The following is a 15382-nucleotide window of genomic DNA, read 5'->3' as shown; positions in this document are numbered from 1 at the left end:
CAGAATTGACTGACGACAAAGCAAAAACAAATATTGATCGATTTATTTTCTTTGCTGAACTCCCTACATTGAAAATATTATAATCAGGTTGGTCGATCCAGTAATTTTGTACAAACAATCATTGTCACAGTTTGAATTCATGACATAAAAGGTAGAATTCTATCTCGATGAACGGAAGTAAACAAAATGAACATGTAGCCTACTCTCATTCACGATCATACACAAATAAGTCTTCAAAGATATCGATGCTATTAAACACATAGCTTTTCATAGAGTGTTTCCTAGCTGCACGTGTGTGATTACATTATTTATATAACAAGCCACTGATGTGACAAGCAATAACAGGTGTAACTTGGTGCGGTACGGTAATATATATGCGCAGTTGTCTTTGTACAAGGCTTAAAGAGTGTCGGTTACAAAATTCCTGTTCTTTTCTATGTGGATTAACATTGTTAAATTTTAACCGATAAAAGCTAGCAAATTATTAATGTTGTCACTCAAAATTTCACTTTTTAACAGTAGCAAATATACCCAAAATATGCAGTTTCAAATCATCTTTTCTTAAATTAACATGCCAAAAACACTGCCAAATCACAGTATTTTTTTCCCCGTTCGTGCGGGAATTACCTCCCCTTAATTGTCTAAATATGTTGCCGATAGATGGCAAAGTATCGCTGAGGCCCTGAAATCAGCATACACAGATCATGTGCGCAGAAATGCATCAAATTTTTATCTAATTCACTCCATGTATGAAAATCACAAGTTCTCCGCGTGTCCTCAATATGAAAAATGTTACCCACTTTTATATTTTTGTGATTCAGAAATGCAATTTTCGAATGATAACCACGCATTACGAATGGTAATATTACTGTGCACGGTACGGGTTAAATTACTAGAAGCAGTGCATGGCGGTCTAGCAGAGTGAGGATTTTTGGGTAAGTTTTCCCAGTGTTCCCTGTAAATCGGCGGAATTTTAGAGCAGACGCACTTAAAGAGTATTAGACTGTATTAAGAGGGCCACTAAGAAGCACAAATACGAGTTGAAAACATCATAGTTGTATGTGATGTACAAAACAAAGAGGAACAAGAGCGTTGATGGCCTGAACAGACCTAAAATCAAGATGGAGCCGAAATTACACGGCTTGTCTGTCACGATAGCAGGTCCCCTCGAATCATTTTTGACAACGACATGCACTGTAGCGTGTACGTTGTGTGCGACTGCAGAAGCTGATAATATAACACGGCAAGATAACTTCCAGATACCACTAAACTTAAATCTGATTTTTGTCATGCATACCCTTGTTGTTTTTTTTTTTTTTCATTTTCATGTCATTATCTTGTCAACAAAGATCAGAATATGAAGAAGTCTGTCAACAACGTGGGAGTGGTCGTGGGTTTCCGCCGGACTTAGTCCGGGTTGCTCACACCATTATGCTGGCTGCTGTCATTCAAATAAAGTATTCATGGCATGAAAAAACGGGGTGTACTAAAGAAGAATGTGGGCATAATATATAGTACATGCCGAGTGTAGCATGGATTTAAGGCTAATCATGGTAGCCTCCACATTTTACGGGTCACTAACGATGAGATTATCATAAAAGATACTTGTGGCCGAAAAAATAATAGTGAAAGATGAAAATTGTTCTGCAGCCCCAACAAATTTTCTCAAATCTTCTACTGGCCCTGATAGCTCGGCAGAGCGTCCACCCCTGATGAGGTAGATCCAGAGCATGTCCTGGGTTGCATCACACTTAAGACCTTAAAAGAGGAAGTAACTTCCTAGTTTGGTGTTCATCATTAAGGGGATAGTGTAACAGCTGGTTGATTCATATCAGTATAATGGCTCGGGCGGGTCGGATTACTTGCCTTAGGTAAGTTGTCTCAGCAAAGCAGCACTAGATAAAAAAAAAAACGTTGGAAATCCATCCTGCAACAAGGAGGCACATTACACGTACATGCACTTTAAGGACTCCTTTGTCATCCTATGACGGAAAAATCGTTAAGTATGACATTCAACCCCAAGCACTCGCTCCAAAATATTCTGACAAGGAAACAAGCAATTAAGTGTCATTAGCCTAATGTACTGGATGATTGAACTTATTTACAGTGATTATTATAAAATACTAATGTGGGATTAGGAGATACCCGGAAATTGGGGTTAGAACCTTGGTTCTTATCTCTCATAGGCCTTATACATTATTCGTTGTGGATTGAATCTTTAAAATGTACCATCTGCATTTTGAGGTTTTCTTGTTGGTTCAGGGTTGAACATTGGGGAAAATGCCCAGTGCCTGACCTACTTCACATTGTTGTTTGAATCCTCTGAATGCTACTTCTCCAGAACTTGTGGACATTTACTAAGCAGTTAGCATCTCAGTGTACCATATGATTTACTGTGTTTTACCCAAAAATTTGGCCACATAAGTACATTTTTAGAGCAAAATAAGATAGTAGTACTTTGGCTCTGAAACTGGGATACTTTAGTAGGAGAACACCCTTCCTTCAAAGCTAACCTGTCCTTGGTTATGTCTCCCAGCAACCTACAGATGATCGTGCGTTTCTCCTGGGCTCAGCATGGTTCCCTCCCTCCTTAACCCTGGTCGCCATAGTATAATTGAAATATTCTTGAGTATGGCATGAAACACCAATCAAATAGATAAATAAATCAAAGCAAATCTCAAAACACCTTACCTAAAAAAAACAATAGAACTTTTCATAAGTCAGGCAAATAAGTAACTTGCTGACAAAGAGTAACTCATGGACAAAATTTTATTTATTTGATAGATGATCATGCCTATAGCTGTATATTTCACTTATGCAATGGCGGCCAGTATTATGGTGGAAGAAAACTGGTCTTGAGAAACCCACAGCCATTCACAGGTTACTGGCAGACCTTTAGATCAAACACAGTTGTACATTATCTGACTCGGGTATTGATTGACCTCTGAAGGGAATGTGTGGACAAATTTATGCTGAATCAATTTTTCTGTCAATTTCTGTCAAACAGTGTTGAAGTGTTGATGACTTTGCCATGGACGAAATTGGAGACCTGACAACTGATGTAGCCGTATCCTTGGCATCAGAAGTGGGTGTGACCTTACAGGTAGATGGTAACCAGGATGACGTAGCAGAGGGAGGCCTTCATACTGTTGAAGGTCTGGTGGAATCTGTTGACCCCAGTGACCCTGGCACAGAGGCACAAGTCAGCCTATCAGGGTCAGATATTCATTCTGTGTCAATAACCGATTCTAATGCACAAGAGGCAATAGGGATGTTGCTACAATCACAGCAAGAACAGGTGGGTCGTTTAATATCCGATTTGGAGGCTGTTGTGTTGGTACGTGTAGATTGATATAGAAATTATTGGAAATTTATGAGTTCAGCTCATGCTGGCTTCCTCTCTGGCCGTATGTGGGAAGATTTTCCAGCAACCTGCGGATGGTCATGGATTTCCCTCGTGCTTTTCCCAGTTTCCTCCAATTACAATGCTGTCCGAAAAGCACGCCTGTTTATTTTTGTGATGTTTTGTATTTTTGTATTCGCAGTTCAAAGTAAGCAAATTTGCACGCATTGAGAAAATCGAAGGCTGCCATGTTCTCAATTTAAGCGAATCACTGGAGTAATTATAACCCGAGAATGCAACTGTTTCTGCTGGTGTCACCGTTGAGTGCCATAAGAGCATGGTGTACAAGTGACACGACATTGTGTTTTCAGTTTCTCTAACAAGAATTCAAGATTAAAAGTTGGTATATAGAAATGCCAAACATGTCAATACAAATTTACTCCCTCTATTTAGGTCAGTTTCCTCCACTCTTTTAAAATACTAAGGTTGAATTATGTGTTTTTGACTTATGTTTTAATAGCTTTCTATCAATAAAATTAGGTTGTCATTCAGTACTGGTTGTGTTTGTTTTCCTGTACTACATTGTAATCTAGTGCCTGATGTTTCTCTGCAGGATGAGTCTAACAGGGCTCAGAGTATAGACATCCCTGAGGGTGCCATGCTTAGCCCTGACAGCCAGGATTTGATGCAAGCTGTAACACTAGCTGACGGCACCACTGCCTATATACAGCATAAAAAAGGTAAACTGTTGCGCATGAAACTACACCTGTAAAAGTGTATGCTTAATATCTATGGACTATCGTGGGTGGTGTCTGTTCTGATAGGCAAGATTAGACTACCTTTACCCATGCGATGATGACAACTGCCCAATCCAGATTTTCTGTTTTTCCCTTGTAATATTTGAGTACTATGTTAGGAGTTTGTCCTGGAAGACAGGTATGAACAGTAAACTATCCAGCTTTGGCATTAGTTACTTTAGGTAGGAATGGTTTTTTTCATTAGCAAGTCATGGTGTTCTACTGTGAAACATCTAACTCTTGTTTTATTTTATTGGGTGTGACAGCGTGTCGATTTCTGCGCTGTGTTTTATACACCAGACAGAATGTACATATCAAACTAACTGAAGCAGACAAGACACAAAATGGATAATGGATTATGAAGGCACATGACCCAAGTTAAGAATAAGTGTGATGTATCATTGCTTAACATGTTAAATTGGCATTTGTCTTAGATAAAACGTTATTAGGAGCAACACCACAAATTGATGATTGCATTCATCTGACACAAACCATCGTTAGGAGCAACATCATGCATTGGAGATTGCATTTGTCCCGCAGTAGATGTCATTTGGAGCTACATCACAAATTGATCATTGCGTTTGTCTCGCATAAGATGTCATTTACAGCAACACCACAAATTGATCATTGCGTTTGTCTCGCATAAGATGTCATTTACAGCAACACCACACATTCATGATTGCATTTGTCTTACACAAGACTCTTGCATGCAACGTCACAAATTGATGTATCCCACATGACGTTTTCTTATCACATATGGGGAAGGGAAACTTACATGAGGTATAAGAATTTCATTTCATTTCATTTCATTATCCACTCCAAAGGTGCTAAGAAGTTTTTAGAGGGACAGGCAGTCACATTAGCAGATGGATCCACTGCAGTTGTTCAAGTTACAAACCAAGTAAAGGAAATCCAAGGTAAATACATCTAATCTGTGACAACATTTTGGCGACTGGAACTGTATTTTGTGTCCGTTGTGACAGCTCCATCGTAAGGGTTAGTTCATTGTGGTGAATTAAGGGAATCTGGCATATGCTTCATTGTTGTCAAGTCAATGAAAGTTTAAGTTTTTGTGCTATTATGCAGTTCACTTACATGTACTTTCTCAATAATTCTTCTGAGATAAAGAAAGGTCATGGTTAATTAAGATCATAATTTACAATGCCACAGTGTTTATAACGGAAATTATGTTACAGGAAAATAGCCTCAGCAAAGAAAAATAATGCGTGTATTATAGAAAATTTTCAAGTGTTTTGCAAGCAGTAAATGGAAATGATGATTTTCTTTCTTGGCTTTATGAAAGATTGATGTGATGTTCTTCGATGATTTTACTTGGTCCCTCATTTAGCTCCAGTTCAGGCTGAAATAACGGGTACAAAATTTGAAGATGGACAGGCTGTGCAGCTGGAAGATGGAACCACAGCATTTATACATAATACACCAAAAGGTAAATCTCCAGTACTACTGTCACTGGTCTGGGATAAATTTCATGCTTTTATATTTCCTACTGTTGTGTGTGGTTAAAGCCCTGTCTGTGATGGATTCTTACCTACATACTCACCAGGATGTGTCTGCAATATTGTCAGAGTGGCGTCAAGCCATGATCGTTCAAACCTCACAGGTCACGGTGTGAGGTGGTTTTTTGGCCATCTCTGCTGTTATGTGTACGTTCATTGGAGCAAATGTTGCACTAAAAACAAGTCCCTTATGGCATGTTTAACATAGAATGGAGCCAGAACTCATAGATTAGTGTATTTATTTTGAGATTGATAATGTCATTAAATGGCTAATGTATATTCCAAAATGTATAAAAATGCAAATAGTAACAAAATTATAACTAGATTGACTAAATGACATATGTGGAATAACATCAGAAGACATAAATTTTTAACTAAAAGCAGTGTTCACATTTACAACAAAGATTTTGTAAGTAGATTTGCATGTTGTGATTTGTCCCTGAATGTCTCTATTGGCTATTTTCATCAGAAGGCCTGCAGGCAATCCAGTTAGAAGATGGGACAACAGCATACCTGTCCCAGTCTGTAGCAGAAGGGCTTTTTGCTGAAGCAGCTACTCTGGACTCCACAAACATTCCACTAGAGCAGTTAGCCACTCAGGTAAAATTGCGTGTTTGTGGCGGTGTGGTTGGGGGTGAGCGGGTGTGAGTGGTGGTCATCATCCTGTTCACGTGCCTGTTTTACAAAGCTGTCGCAACACCATCAAGCGAGTATACCATAGTGACGGTCTCTCTTCACTGTCTGTTGTTTGCGACTGATTCGAAGAATGGACTGCAGATCTTGGCCTCCTAGTGTGCAAAGAGTTGGGCAAAGGCTGTTACCTTCTCGCCAATAAAGTTGATGGAGGGGATATGGCCTCTTTATGCTCTACCCATTTGTGTGGACCACTGACCAAAAGTATGCCTAACTTTCTTCATTTCCCTGAAACAGTAATCTCCCTTTTAGAGATCCTTTTCATGTGTCCTTCAGGTAAAACTAGGTCATATTATTTTGCAGATGCCAGCAAAGGTAGAACAACAAGAGGGAGCTTCAACTCAGCAATCTTTTGAAGAATCACCGAGGCTGGTAAGAAACTGTTACACATGAAACTTACACATGCTGATACGATGGTTACAGCCTTCAGGGATTAACATTGATCTTGACTGCAGACCTCATCATTTAATGGGCCAGATCTAGGTTAAAGCAAGAAAGACAAGTCTCTGTAGAGTTAGCTTCCAGCTGATGTAAATTGTTTTCTTTGCTGCTCAGCTAAGGCACTTTATTCTTTCTCTTTTTAATAAAAATGACTTAGTTTTTGAACAAGGGACAGTTTGGTATGTGAGTACTTGTATATGTGTGAGTGCCCTGGCCAAAGTCTTGATGTTCACTCCGTTAGCAGAATTAAGTGATGGACTAAAGTCATCTTGTCACAAGTGACAATCTTGAAATAGGACTGAAAAGTTGATGAATGTGTTTGTTTATTTGAGTGGTGTTCTACGCCCTTCTCTAGAATATTTCACTTTATGTGTGGGAGGAAACCGGGCAGAGGCTGGGGAAAACCCACAAGCATCTGCAGGTTGCAGCCAGACCTTACCACATGCGGCCAGAGAGGAAGCCTTCATGAGCTGGACTTTAACTCACAGCGACTGCATTAGGGAGAGGCTCCTGGGTTTGATGAATGTAAAATTACAAAGAACAATTCTTAATACCAAATTTACTGAATTACTGTCATCGTTAAAGTTGTATTGATTGAAAATGACTTCCATTTCAGGCAATTATCACAGCTACTCCAGCAAGTTTTTCCCCAGAAAAGGCTCTTGTGATGACAGATAAAGCAATCAAGTGTGGATTTGAGGGCTGTGGTAGATTTTATACAACAACCCACCATTTAAAGGTTAGATTGCTTGTTGCAAATAGCATTCCTTAACTGCTGCATGATCTCGTCAACTTTCCACATTGTGTGGTTCATATTTAACCATTACAGAACAGGGGACATAACTATAAAAAGATGATCTTGAATATCTATTTCATAAGTTACCTCCCTTATAATGCCACATTTTATTAAAATGCAGCTAGATAGAATCAGTTTGCTCAAAGTTTTATTTGGAATATTCAAAATTTTCGAATCTGATGCAGTGAAGGTGAAAATGTTATTCTTTGTAATACGGGCTTCATTGTTTTAAAGCACATACCATTCACACTGAACAATAATAGCAATCAGAAATAAAGAATAGCTCCCTCCCCTCCTCTGCGAACCCCCTGTTCTCAGTTCTATCTGTATTGAACAGGTACATGAACGTTCCCACACGGGTGACCGCCCGTTCAAATGTGAACATGGAAACTGTGGTAAAGCATTTGCTACTGGCTATGGGCTGAAGAGTCATACGAGGGTGCACACAGGGGAGAAACCTTACAAATGTACAGATGAGATGTGCAACAAAGCCTTCAAAACATCTGGGGATCTACAAAAACATGTCAGAACACACACAGGTAATGTACAATGGAATTCACAGACTTTGCACGTAAAAGAATATCCCTACAAGTTCCGCTGAAAGGCATATCTGATAGTTTCTGTCTGCACTCTAATTATAAACAATGTAAACTCTTGCATATGTACATGTGTGTTATTAACTCAGTAGCAAACTAAATTTACATACCTTTCTGTTAACTATATAAAATTTATATTTAGTGTACACAGCAGTTAAAAACTCTTTTTTTTAAATTACTGCCTGGTTTTCTGCAGGAGAGAGGCCATTTAAATGTCCTTTTGAGGGTTGTGAGCGTTCTTTCACAACTTCTAACATTCGTAAAGTTCATATCCGGACCCACACAGGAGAACGACCTTACATCTGTAATGAAAGAGGGTGTGGCCGAGCATTTGCTAGTGCCACCAACTATAAGAACCACATACGGATACATACAGGTGAGGTTCAGAACCACATACTTATACACACAGGTGAGGTACAGAACCACATACTCATACACACAGGTGAGGTTCAGAACCACATATAAATACATGTATACACAGATGAGGTTCGGAACCACATACTCATGCACACAGCTGAGGTTCAGAACCACATACTCATGCACTCAGGTGAGGTTCAGAACCACTTACTCATGCACACAGGTGAGGATCAGAACCACATACTCATGCACACGCGTAAGGTTCAGAACTACTTGCTCATGCACACAGATACGGCCCAGAAGCTTATATGCATACACACAGGTGTGGTTCAAAACCACATACTCATGCACACAGGTGAGGTTCAGAACCACTTACTCATGCACACAGATGAGGTTCAGAACCACATACTCATGCACAAAGGTGAGGTTCAGAACCACATACACATGCACTCAGGTGAGGTTCAGAACCACTTGCACATACCTACAAGTGAGATTCAGAACAATTTATGCATATGGATGAGGTTGAGAACCACATACACACCCATCCAGGTGAAGTTTAGAACCAGTTATGATTACATACAGGTACACTTTTATTTATCATGGCTGGTTGAAGGAGGATGCAAAGTATTTACTATGTGAGTGCAGGGCCCTGCCCATGTTGAGTGGAGTAATGAGCGAGAGAGTGAGGAGGGATGTGTGCGGGTAAGGAGTGTCATATTTCACATCAAGGAAATTTTTCAAAAATTTCTCATCTCTGAGAGAGTATCTGAACCAAGAAAGATAATAAGACAGTTGGAACAAAATCTGTTGAATATATCAGTAGAAATGTAGGATGTAAAATACTCTCCGAGTCTACTGTACAGTGTAAACTCTAATGTAAATTCAGTGTTGTAGTTGCTTTTGAAGCTGTAAATTTTCTTTGACACTGCCTTCATTGAAGTTTGCAAAGCATTTTATAGTAATACCTGATAACTGCTACCTGATAATGTTTTTTTAACTGAAACAGGGCTTGTTTCTGTTTGGATCGCTTTGCTACTAGAAAAGGACTGTTTTCCTGGTTCGCTTCTTCAGTTTGTTTTTGCCGCTGTCAACAGATTGGTCACACATGTCATCATAGCTACTGTTCAGTTTGGAAAAATACGGTTGGAAAGTGTATTTTTCAACTATCTTGGGTCATTTCATACTGAGTCACAACTTCTCAGGATCCACGCTTATCAGTACTGAGAAATTAGTCTGGTTCCCCGGTGTATACTGCGTACCTTGAATCTGAAACAATTAGTGCTTGCCTGACCAAAAAATGTGTCAAAGGCTGTGTCGCGGACATCTGCACAGGCCACTTTTCAGCAATGTTTATGAGCTGTCTTGATTTTGGAGTACCGGGCGCATCAAGGTTTTGTGTCTGATAATGGGTGCTCAATGTTAGCACCGGGTGTGGCTGCTTGTTGCAGTCAGAACACTGTGAGTGTGAAAATTGATAGCAGTGGAGTCCACAGGCATTTATTATCCTGAAGAGCTTTAAAATTTTGGGGAATTTATGAATAAAACGAACGGTTGTTAGCCTTGCTATGTCACAGATCCGATACTAATGACGTCTATTTATAGCTGTAACACTTTCAAGCGGTACGGGAGGCTGCAGGGCCGAGGGGATTAGCACACCAACATGATGCAATGACTCGGGAGCCTCTCAGCAATGTGGTTGCTGTAAGGTAAAGTCAAACTCATGCTGGCTTCCTCTCTGGCAGTATGTTGGAAGGTCTGCCAGCAACCTATGGATGGTTGTGGGTTTCCCTCAAGCTGTGCCTGGTTTCCCGGTTTACGGTGTAAACACCAATCAAGTAAATAAGTTAAGGGGGATGGACATGTGTCAGTTATTGAAGGAATTTGGGGCAGAAAACTTGTCATTAAAGTTGAATAGTAGTTACTACTGCGAAAAGTTGATTCGTGGATTTGGGAAGGTGAAAGCTGTAAGCCAGATGTGGATCCCGATGTGACAAGCCGACCAGGCAGAACTGGCAAAGTAAGCTCGATCCGAGGCAAGAGGCAGTGATACTTCACTCAGTGTTTACTTTCCAGATGTCACCCACACATAGATAGAATGTTAATGATGACAGTCCTTTGCACTGAGTTCTTGTCATCAGATGTGTGCTACAAAGCATAGGTCAAGTTTTGTGCATAGGCATGGTAACTACCACGTTAGGTTTGTGGAAATGAGGTTTTGCTGCATTAGGTGGGTAGGATACCTGACACCTGTCCGGATCAGAGAGTAATTGACCAATCAGCTGAGAATCTACTCCTGAGGGATGATAATGTTCATTATGTCAGTAGCTGCTTGTAATTGTATTGCTCTGCTGCCAGTCCTCAGTAGCTTTGTGTCAGTAGCTGCTTATAGTTGTATTGCTCTGCTGCCAATCCTCATTCTTTAAAAAGCCTCAGCATGACATTGCTGTAATACTGCCGAAAAGGTATTAAGCCATCAAACCTGTCACTTGTATTTAGGGGCCCCCTCCACCTGCAAAGGTGACCACCATCCTGAAGGGGAAAAATTCTTGAATATGTTGTCAAACTACAATCAAAATCAGGTGGAGTCCATAGTGTTCAAAAATACTCTGTCTACAAAATACTCTATTACTTCTTAAAATCACTAGATTTCCTGATTGAGATGTAGATCATTCCTTATTTTATTTTGTTCATACCAGGTGAAAAACCGTATGTGTGTACAGTGCAGAATTGTGGTAAGCGCTTCACGGAGTACTCCAGCCTTTACAAACATCACGTGGTCCACACTCACTCCAAACCATACGAGTGTAACCACTGTGGTAAGAACTACCGGCAGACCTCCACATTAGCTATGCACAAACGCACGGCCCACAACGAGGAGATTAGTCCCGAGGCTGAGGCGGAACTATTCGCTCAGCACGCTGAATGTAAGTGTATGTACATGTACCACCACTCACCAGTCAAGTTTTCTGTAAAATAGTGAGAGCTCAACTTTTGGAAGACACTTCACTGCGTAGTATTCCAGTTTGAGTTTAATTCGGCAAGTTTTTTCTTTTTGATGTCCAGTTTTGTTATCTTGTGTATGACTATGTCTAACATGGTAACATGGGCAGTTGAGGATACAAGCTATCTTGAGCATTTTAGTTGTGTATGCTATGGTACTAATTTCAAAATTTGTGTGTGTTGTCAGTGGGGGACATAGGAGAGATTCCTAACAAGCGGGCGAGAATTGAGTTCACACTGGCTAGCCCCTCAGGGTTGTCTGAAGGTACCCCAGGGCAGTCTGGGGACCACGAAGGTGCGATGGTGATCAACACCTCCCAACAGGTCAGTCAGCAGTTCTGTGGGGGTGTCTGTGATATATATGACAGTTGCATACATCAAATGTAATCTTTAGAAAAGTGAAACAACCCGTGCTTTTGTGACATGACCTACATGTGGTCTCCAGAGGTTATATATCACCATGAGCAGCCAGACACCTTGTAAAATTTGACAGGAAGAATTTGCAGATCAAGGATTTAACGACTTCTTTCAGTGTCATTTACAAGTTGATTTGGATAACATTATAAATATATGGATCACAACTTGTGTTCATTCAGTGAGCGACATTTCGGTACAGGTACTAATACTGTTATCAAGGATAAAGACAGTTATGTCCACAAGGATTTAAAGCCAGTAAAGGAATATTTTTTATTTATTAGCAAAATTTCTCAGCTGACCTCGCAAGACATTGATAGGTCTTGTAATACAGTAAAAAGATGAAATGACTCATGAAAAGTCATTCATAAATCATTTAGGGGATGAGAAATTTTATTTTTTATTGATTTAGATCACCATGGTAACCACTAATGGAACAACAGCAGTGGGAGAAGACCAGACCATGTCTACAGCTTTACAGGCCACTCAGCAAGCCACACATGTGACTCTACAACAACTACAACAGTCAGGGCTTGCTGGTGTCAGTATGGGGGAAGGTGGGCAGATCTATGTTGTGACAGACCCGTCTCAGCTCGAGGCTTTACAGGTAGGGTTCAGCTTTCTTGGGCAGACGGAATACCCATTAGATTGATGTTAACTGGAAAATGATAACAGCCCTGGTGACTTGAAAGGTGAAATGTCACTTCTGACCCTTATAGGCTATGAAATGTACGTGAAGTCATATGGTGACCTCCGTTTTTTGCCTCACCTGTGCAGATAATAGTTGTGATCTTCATCCACATGAAGCACACTCGTATTGAAATGTACATATACAGCAGAACTATTCTGGCATGAATTGCTCTGATGAGAGGGTTTCAGAATGTACATAATTAATATTTTATAAATTGTTTGCTTGCTGAACGTAGAAAAAAAGCTCTGCTGCCAGTTCCAGGAAGTAATTAACAATTTCAAGATACCAGTAATGCCTACATGTAGTTCATGGGTCCAGAATTTCAAGTCTCGTGATATCCTTGTGCTGAATGCTGTTATTGTGCATCAAGCTAAACAGATGATTCATATATTTGACAGCACTATTTTTTGGTGGATACTAGTATCCCATGATACAGCTAGAAAGAAACTGGTTTCAAACCTATGTCAGAAGTCAGATACGTGATTTAGAAATCCACATTTGTAAGTGACTTGTATATCAGTGTGTGTGTGTGCAGAATTTGTCAGTGTAGCATTTGGGCTTCACCTCATGGGTACTGTAGGTTGATCTGTTGTTACAAGACTTGTATACCTATGTCTTTTATCTGTTTGTTTGTGCAGCATTTAGCAGTCCAGCATTTAGAACTTCACCCAACGGGTACTATAGATGGATCTGAGGCTGTCAGTGTGATATCTGATGCACCACCTCCCGGGGCTATCATTGTGGCCTCGGCTGACAACCCTACCTTACTACAAGATACAGAGACAGGAGAGTAGGCACCAAAACACCAAAGCTACAGATTATTATATGTACACTTAGGGTTAAAACATGTATATTACTGCACCAGTAGATGTATGTAATGAGAATTGTTACCGACACGAAATTTTACGACTTTCTTGTACTTATGTCGTGTTGAAAGATGGTTTGTTTCAATGGGTATAATAATGGTTATTATTTAATGCTGATATAATTTTATTTAAAAAAAAAACAAACTTGTTTTCAGTAACAGATGTTGGGTTAAATTTAAATTTAAACAGATACAACCCAAATTACCACTTATTAATTTGCCACAACAAAGTTCTGTGTGTAGCTTTTCCTTTTGGCTGGAAATATTTTGGGGAAAGAATAATTTTCTCACTATTGCAGGAGATGGGTTTTGCCTCATAAAACTGATCTTAAGAATGGCCTGAAGTGTTACCAAATCTGGCAAATCGTTGCTTTTATTAAGACAGTGTATTGAATCATAGTTTGTGAAGTAGGATATTTCTGTGTCAAACAAATCTGTGGAGAGATAAGTTTTTTTATAACTTCTCATAAATCATGTTGCTTTATGGCACTATGACCTAGACAACTTCTTTTACAAAATAGGTTTCAAGAAATGTACTTCATGAAGTTTTTTCTGAAATAGGCCAGCCGTCCATTCCCATCAGTAAATATGAGCCATCCATAGACACAGTTTTCAATCTAACTTTGGGTGTGAATATTCATTATTGCGTACTATTTCACAATTGGTTATTTAAAACACGAGTTTTCAAGATGTATATGTACACAATTGAATGTTTCATAAATTCATTTTTCAGTGTACTTTAGTACAGATGCTACTACCAGTTGCACAGAGTAATTAATTAGATAATGCTTACTGGTGGTTTGTGGCCCCAGAATTTCAAATTGCGATATACATTTACAATGTAGGTGTTTGCCTGAAGTTAACAGTTACATGCTTTCAGTTCTCACTCATAGGGTCCCAAAATAAGCATTTAGTTCACATTTCATAGTTGATTAAGGGCATTAAACAACAATCAAATCTTGATTCAAGTAAACACTGGTTTCGTGGAATTGGTCCCTCGCATTTAGATAAATTTGTACACTACCACATTTGTATGGTAGTAATCAAAACAATTATGAAGGTCATTTTCATGGATATCTTGTTAACTTTGAATAAGAGATAAATATTATATTTGGTTTCACTTTAATATGGTTTAGGTGATTTAATGGAGTAAAATTTATGGCAATGGAAGACAGTGTTAAATTTTTTATTTTGGATGGCATGGTCTCAATTGTAATGTCATTATAAGCTTTAAAGTTTTGTAAATTTCTGTTCAGTTTTGTTTTATTTCAATTTCTTGCACCTTTACACAGTTGTATGAAGATATGGTCCACTCACGTGAATAACTTATGAAAGGCTTTACTTTGATTAGGAACCATGAATTGCCTCATGTTACCTGTATGAATTTATTGTATAGTATTTGAAATCAAAGGTATTCATATGATTTATGAGAAGATCTTTCTTAACATTGTTTCCAAGTGCTTCAGGGTTTGTGACAACACTGTAAGAAAACATGTGTTTTTGTTACTTTGTTATTTAACTTTACAATCACCTTTGGCCTGTGCACTCTGTTCATTTTGTTGAACTTGTGAATACTGTTAATGTTTGTACAATAAAATCATTGAAACAAAACAGGTTATTTCCTTGGTGAATTTTAGTGACACAACTGAGTGGTGGTGCATCACATGGCCAGGAAATTTAACTTCAGTCAAATTCATACAGTAATGGCAGTTAGCTAGGATCAGTAATTGAAAATTAATCCTCTGAATTATGTTCTGTGGTGTCATACTGTGTGACATAGAGCCAAAAAATGCATGTGTGGGAGAACAACTGATGAGTGTTCCAAATATACCCTCTTTAACTATAGCCTAAAATATTTCCCTTCTGTTAAGC

At 39.2% G+C, this 15382-nt stretch overlaps 1 protein-coding gene across 4 annotated transcripts; it reads left to right on the top strand.

The window, feature by feature from the left end:
- The first annotated feature begins 809 nt into the window (after positions 1-809).
- Positions 810-15081, top strand: LOC135469200 (zinc finger protein 143-like). Of its 4 annotated transcripts, none has more exons than XM_064747750.1 (14): positions 810-935; positions 3008-3298; positions 3957-4083; positions 4965-5057; positions 5489-5587; positions 6127-6257; positions 6654-6722; positions 7408-7530; positions 7925-8126; positions 8380-8559; positions 11237-11464; positions 11728-11864; positions 12367-12561; positions 13284-15081. In XM_064747750.1, exons 2-14 carry the CDS (start codon positions 3032-3034, stop codon positions 13437-13439), a joined length of 2007 nt encoding a protein of 668 aa, XP_064603820.1. In that variant the 5' UTR covers positions 810-935; positions 3008-3031; the 3' UTR covers positions 13440-15081. The 4 variants fall into 4 exon arrangements, with proteins under 4 accessions (XP_064603820.1, XP_064603821.1, XP_064603819.1 ...); XM_064747751.1 differs by lacking the exon at positions 810-935 and adding an exon at positions 975-1203; XM_064747749.1 differs by lacking the exon at positions 810-935 and adding an exon at positions 975-1243.
- Positions 15082-15382: the final 301 nt, after the last annotated feature.

Source organism: Liolophura sinensis, chromosome 6 (assembly GCF_032854445.1).
Source record: "Liolophura sinensis isolate JHLJ2023 chromosome 6, CUHK_Ljap_v2, whole genome shotgun sequence".
In the NCBI taxonomy this organism is placed as follows: Eukaryota; Metazoa; Mollusca; class Polyplacophora; order Chitonida; family Chitonidae; genus Liolophura; species Liolophura sinensis.
The sequence above is the reverse complement of the archived record's forward strand: the minus strand, read 5'-3'. Positions and strand labels throughout refer to the sequence as shown.

What these genes read in the sequence shown, in the direction of transcription:
- LOC135469200 (XM_064747750.1), top strand. Translation starts at nt 3,032, where the DNA reads ATGGACGAAATTGGAGACCTGACAACTGATGTAGCCGTATCCTTGGCA. An exon ending in ACATGTCAGAACACACACAG is followed by an intron (nt 8,127 to 8,379) that starts GTAATGTACAAT and finishes GGTTTTCTGCAG; the next exon opens with GAGAGAGGCCATTTAAATGT. An exon ending in CTCAGCTCGAGGCTTTACAG is followed by an intron (nt 12,562 to 13,283) that starts GTAGGGTTCAGC and finishes TTGTTTGTGCAG; the next exon opens with CATTTAGCAGTCCAGCATTT.